We start from the raw sequence: 6,000 nt of genomic DNA on the forward strand, positions 1-6,000 counted from the left end.
CCATATATTAAGGTTTTAGAACTTATTGTACAGTCACACAACTGTACATCTTAAGCATCATGCCCATTATAATGTTTTCCGAAAGGGATGAAATTAAATTAAAATATCTCTGACTTCGTAAATGTCTTTCAAGAGGGGTTTGGGCATGTGGCAATATGCAAGTGTTAAAGCGACAATTAGAAAACTGTTAAGCATTGACATATTTGCAGAGGTTTATGGAATACCCTGTATTTGGCGATTAAAAGGGCATTCCTAGCACCATTACTACTACATCCAATCGTGGTGGTAATGGGGATAGGATGCTTTTCTCACAAGCTTGCCCTTCACATTCCTGCTGTTTTCTATAGTTTTATTAAGTCATCAGTGCCCAAACTACATTCTGCTGCCCCTTCACATCATTTGGAGATGTAGCTCTGTGCTGAGTATAGTGGTGTTCACTCATAGTACAGCTCATGCACATTCAAAAGACTATTACTATATGAGCATACATTGCTTGCTCACCCCGTCCAAGTAGACAGCGGCATGGAGAAGTAATGCTTCCACAAATGTCAGAGGGAATGAGAGTAATATCCATATCTGGACAGCCAAGTAAATGAAATAAAATGGCATGGATTTGAAAAATTGTTTACAGGGACACATTTTCTAGCACCATAACCACTACAGTAACGAGAAAAATGATTATGATGCTTGGAGAGGGGCCCATTTAATTCCTGCCGTTCCTTTGTACCAGACATACAAACGCAAATTTAAAAATAAAGGTTTTATTTTTTCTAGTAATATGGCGTTTACCCCTTAACGTACCAAATATGATTCTAGGATGTATTTGCAGTGGTAGAGAGATGGAGTAATCGCAAACTACTTGCTGTTGTAGCATTGTGCTAATTTGAGATTATGGATTTTATTCGTTAACTCAAACTGTGGAGAATTGACAGGATAACTGCAAAGTTTGGGCCAAAATATTTGGTTTAAAATTTGCAATCGTTTAAGCAATTCTTTCGCAGTTAAAGGGATTATTGAATAAACTCCTATATTTTTGGAATATAGAAAAATGTGGCTATGTTTGATTAAAACTCAGCACTCATGGTCAGCGTTGTGAATTAATTCTGCAGTTTAAAAACTGCAGGAAATCAAACTGTGAACTTCTTTGGTTTTAGCAAAGGATGAGCTTTATTTTTAGATGTGATTGGAAGGTTACAGCCCAAATGACAAAGGCCTGGAACACATTGCAAAAATAAATTTGAAAAAAATGTGTCGCAGGACAATCTTGCAGTCTTTTCAATACAAGTCTGTTATGAAAACGTACATAAATAAAATCTTACTGTTTATATTCTTTGTTTCTTTTTCCCCGCAAAGCATACATTTCCTCTGTTAAATTAATAAATCGTGCAGAGTTTTATGTTGTGGTGATGTTTTGCCAAGGGCTGCCTGACCAGTAGTTAATAACTATTATCCATTTTATAAACACGCCATTTCGGATCTTCGTTTACACACAAAAAAAAGGTTTTGTTTTTTAAATGTACTTTTAGCATTGTCCCTTTTTTTTTTTGTTCTCCCCCCATCTACACTTGACTCACGGTCAACCATACTCTTCCCCAGTTATCATTGGCAGTAAATTTGTGCGAAAATGAGCTTCGACTAGTTCATCCGACTCAAATTCCCTTTAAACCCACAGCTGAACGAATCAGTTCATAAAGAAAATAAACTACTTCCCTGGTAGATCAATTTGTTTGGGTGTGGATTAAAATAATTCTGATTTGGTCGAATCGGCCCAAACTAAATTTTGCACAAGTTTAATTGGCACCTTTCAATATAGGGGGAGAGGATACTGCTTCTCTGAAGTGTCCAGTCTTGCATTGAAATTAAGAGACCGCTTGGGGAGAAAAATAAATAAATAGCTAAAATGCCATTTTCATGGTAACTAGCTGACCCGAGTAATGGTGCCTTATGCATGTTATATTGACTTCTTAACTGGTCACCTTATAGGTACCAGTGAGGTAAACACAAACCAAGCTCCTTTAAAATAAAACTGGTTAATTAAATAGAATGTTAAGAGCATCTTAATATCAATAAGAATGTTATGAACACTCTGAATGCAATAAGACATCGAGTTTGGAGTCTGTTCCTGGTTCCCAAACAATTAAGCAGGAGCTTGTGGTACATTACATGCACTGCTAGTTCACCTGTCTGCAGGTTTCCATCATACTGATAAATCCCCAGGCCGGGATCTGTTGCTACTCTGTCTGCTGTTTCTGCTGGGCATCCTCTGTTTTTCACTTGGGTCCATTTCGCTACTGCTCTCTGATGCTACATTGAGTTCTGGAATCCCATTGCGTTCTACAGCCTGGTTCTCTCTGTTCTGTTTCCGGGCTGCGTGGCTGCTGTCCAGTGCATTGGGAGTGTTCTTATTGGAAGAAATTGGAAATGGAAGAGCCGGGCTGAAAACTGAATTCCGCTCAGGTGGAGAGTAGTGGGGGAAATGTGGAATAATATGGGTGAGGGTGTTGTTGCCAGTTTTGGTTTGTAATTTAGGCACGGTCTCGCATCCAGAGGAGGATAAGCCCTGTCTGCACTTTGTGAATCCCAAGTAATAAATCTCAATCAGATTGAGCAGCAGAGACAAACCCGCAACAGCCAGCATGAAGATAATAAATATTGTCTTTTCTGTGGGGCGGGAGATGTAACAGTTGACTGTATTAGGACAGGGCCAGCGGCTGCAGGTGTAAAGGGGCTGCAGCTGGAATCCATACAGGAAGTATTGTGCTACAATGAATCCTACCTCAAACAGTGTCTTGAAGAGAACATTGAACACATACGTTCGGAGCAGAGCTCCGCGCAGGCGTACTTTACCCATGTCATCTTTGATTGGTTGCTTGGTTGGCGTGAGGAGCAGCTGTTTGTCACCCTGCACTTCTCCTTTACTTTGCCTCAATTTCAGTCTTTGTTTATGCTTTTCTTCTAGGCGCACAAGGTGTAGAATATGTCCCAGATAGATCAGGGTTGGCGTAGACACAAAGATGATCTGTAGCACCCAAAACCGGATATGTGAAATAGGAAAGGTATGGTCGTAACAAACGTTCTGACAACCAGGCTGTTTGGTGTCGCAAGTGAAGCCAGATAGCTCATCTCCCCAAACTTTCTCTGCGGCCGTTCCTAAAACGAGAATCCGAAAAATGAAAAGGACTGTTAGCCAGACCTTTCCCACTACCGTAGAATGTTCTTGTGCACTTTCAAGAAGTTTACCCAGTAAGTTCCAGTCTCCCATTGGAGCGAAGGTCACATTTCAACCTAGAAAGAAAAAAAAAATGTGTTGGTAAAGGTTTTCTTAATAAACCGAATTCCCTTCTTTCTTACGAGAAAGAAACAAATTTGCAGCAAACGCAACACAATTTTATGACTTACCAGCAGCATCGATGATACGGCTTACATTTGGGGATTTTGAGGAGGGCCGATACGCTACAGTAGATGAATGCACTAACTTTTCTTATTGACCTGCTTCTTCAAGTCTCCGTCCACCTTATGAGTATTGGATTCAGGCCTGTCATAACTACTCAGAGAAGCTCCCCCTACCTCATCCCTTTTACTGGGTATTTTTAGAATGGACTTTTTTTTCTAAAAATAATTCCACTAGGGGGGCTGTTGAATTCCTCTTCCCCACCTCCTCCTGCTTGTCACAAGTGTAAGCTTCATTCCCTTATCATTGTCACAAATTGAGACTATGGTGTCTGCAAGGTAATTTATTTCACCACGTTTGACATATCCTACTGACAATCCCCTCAAACTTGACATTTGTATTTTTCTAAAAAATATTTCCCTACCTCAACATTTTCTCTACATATTGAATTCATTGATAGTTGTGAATCTTTGTCAGACACTGTCCCGCACTCTCCTTGAAACAATCGATGTTTTAACTTTCCTTACGAACAAATAAGTAGCCCACTTTGGGATTTCATAATTGGGAAAACTATGTGTTATTTGATTCTCTGTGTAGAGACGTCAGTGTACTCTACACATACAAACAGACAGGAGCTCTCTGTGGGCACAGCCAGACTGCAGACAATCCTTCGACTTACTGAGCAAATGTAGCTTGTTGTCACTAAACTCGGCCAAAGTGAATTTCAAATTTGAGCCCAAAATAGATCATTTGATAACATGGATGACCTGGATATTTATTTATTTTTTCGTTATGTTATATTATGTTATATTATATTATTTCGTTATTGTGGTTGCAGTTTAAATCTCTTCATATACATTTTCTGTATTTCCATAAGAGGGTACTTGGCACAATAATTGTGCCCTTTTTATCTGCAATTTATGTTTACTTACCATATGGTATGTAAAGCTGTGAGGGCCAGTGCTATAACTCAGGTACTTGCCGGCAGATAAGCTAGTAAGGTACCAGTGAGTCAGATTTACTTTATCATCATTACAAGACTATGAAAAAGGTAACGTTCCAATGTGCTGTCAGTGAAGCCGTTTATCAGCTGATCAGCAGCTGTGTGTCATTAACAGTGGGATCTACACCCATTCCAACATTCTGACAGGTTTAGCAAGGACACATACCAAAGTGACCAGTATCCACAAATGGTGCATGACAGCATTGGGATATTAAAACCGGTCCGTCCTGTCATTTATACATGCCCCTTACCTGTTTTCTATGCTACATGTGTAACAAAGCAGAGCTTATTATGTTTATGTATAAGAGGACTTAAAATGTGTTCTATGCTAGCCTGCTAACAAGCCATTAAGGCGGCTCCCTCACCGTCTGAAGTATTTGCATTAGTTGCAAAGATCCCCGATGGTGACTGCTCTGCTGGCAGTGCGGTGACAGAGGGGTGCAGGTAAAGGTGAGTTATTCTTACCTGAAGTAGTCTCTTGTGGCTGCCTCCATCGTCTTCCTGACGGTCCTATTCAGCTCGGCAGTATTCTTGCTCATGTTAAAGGTCTATGGAGGCCAGGGCTAAATTTTCACTAGCCAGCGCTAGTGATGAGTGGATATTTTGAACCCTTTATATTAAAGCAACACTATAGGCATGAGGACAATTACAGCTGAATGTAGTTGTTTTGGTGCGTATAGTCGTCAATCCCTGCAGGCATTTTCATGTAAACACTATCTTTTCAGAGAAAAGGCAGTGTTTATATTACTGTCTAGGGATACCTCCAGTGGCAGTCACTCAGATGGCCACAAGATGTACTTCCTGGGTTAGTGCTGCACAGTGTGCAGCACCGACTTCCATTGTCTCCATCCATTTCCACATTGAGTCAATGCATCTCTATGAGGAGATGCTGATTGGCCAGCACGGTGTTTGGCCCTGCCCTCTTGACTGAGATCATCAAATTGACAATCTCAGCCAATCCAATGCTTTCCCATAGGAAATCTCTAGATTGGCTGCGATCGTTCTGATAATCTCAGCCATGCATCAGCAGACCCATCCTGCACTGGAATAAAGGTGTGTTAAATACATTTTTAAAGGGTGGCGGGGGGAGGGGGCAGCTACCTAAAATAGCCGCACTAAAGGATCAGGAATTGTGTTCCTGATTCTATAGTGTTCCTTTAATATATAGATATATGGCCTGGGATTTATTTTTCCAATATAACTGGAAAATGTGCCAACTGTGGACACAGTGGAGCATATACAATGGAGACAGAAAGTTGCAAACTTTAGGCCTCAGCCCTATTTTGTCAGCTATTTTGGCCTCAAATTTTTAAACATTTTCTTTTTGTCAATTTTTTTACATTCATAGTTTGACTAACACCTAAAGCAGAGTTATCCCTAATTCCTCTGTGAGCACTCTGTACTGTGTGATTACAGCTCCCTCTCATGCTGCAGCTTCAGGAACTGTGATCGGTGCTGGCAAAGGACAAGCAGGGGGGACCTCACCCCCGGGTCTTTTCAGACAGTTGCTCAGCTGCTGTATTTAAATGAATTTAAATGGCAATATGAAGTGCTCACTTAGAACGCTGCACACCCAGTGGGACTCCTTTAATCCAGCGATGTGTTC

General features: G+C 40.6%; 1 protein-coding gene across 3 annotated transcripts; it reads right to left on the bottom strand.

The window, feature by feature from the left end:
• Window positions 1-160: 160 nt before the first annotated feature.
• Window positions 161-4,409, bottom strand: LOC134573193 (gap junction alpha-3 protein-like). Of its 3 annotated transcripts, XM_063432762.1 has the most exons (3): window positions 3,400-3,528; window positions 3,241-3,285; window positions 161-3,150 (listed from the first exon to the last, which is right to left on the bottom strand). In XM_063432762.1, the coding sequence occupies exons 2-3, from the start codon at window positions 3,260-3,262 to the stop codon at window positions 2,198-2,200; spliced, it is 975 nt and encodes a 324-aa protein (XP_063288832.1). In that variant the 5' UTR covers window positions 3,263-3,285; window positions 3,400-3,528; the 3' UTR covers window positions 161-2,197. The 3 variants fall into 3 exon arrangements, with proteins under 3 accessions (XP_063288832.1, XP_063288831.1, XP_063288830.1); XM_063432761.1 differs by lacking the exon at window positions 3,400-3,528 and adding an exon at window positions 4,324-4,409 and having other exon boundaries at window positions 161-3,285; XM_063432760.1 differs by having other exon boundaries at window positions 161-3,285.
• Between the last annotated feature and the right edge of the window lie 1,591 nt (window positions 4,410-6,000).

The sequence above is a fragment of the Pelobates fuscus genome, chromosome 9 (genome assembly GCF_036172605.1).
Source record: "Pelobates fuscus isolate aPelFus1 chromosome 9, aPelFus1.pri, whole genome shotgun sequence".
Lineage (NCBI taxonomy): Eukaryota > Metazoa > Chordata > Amphibia > Anura > Pelobatidae > Pelobates > Pelobates fuscus.

Bases quoted from the DNA above. Each gene is read 5' to 3' on its own strand.
- LOC134573193 (XM_063432761.1), bottom strand. From the start codon at position 3,262: ATGGGAGACTGGAACTTACTGGGTAAACTTCTTGAAAGTGCACAAGAA.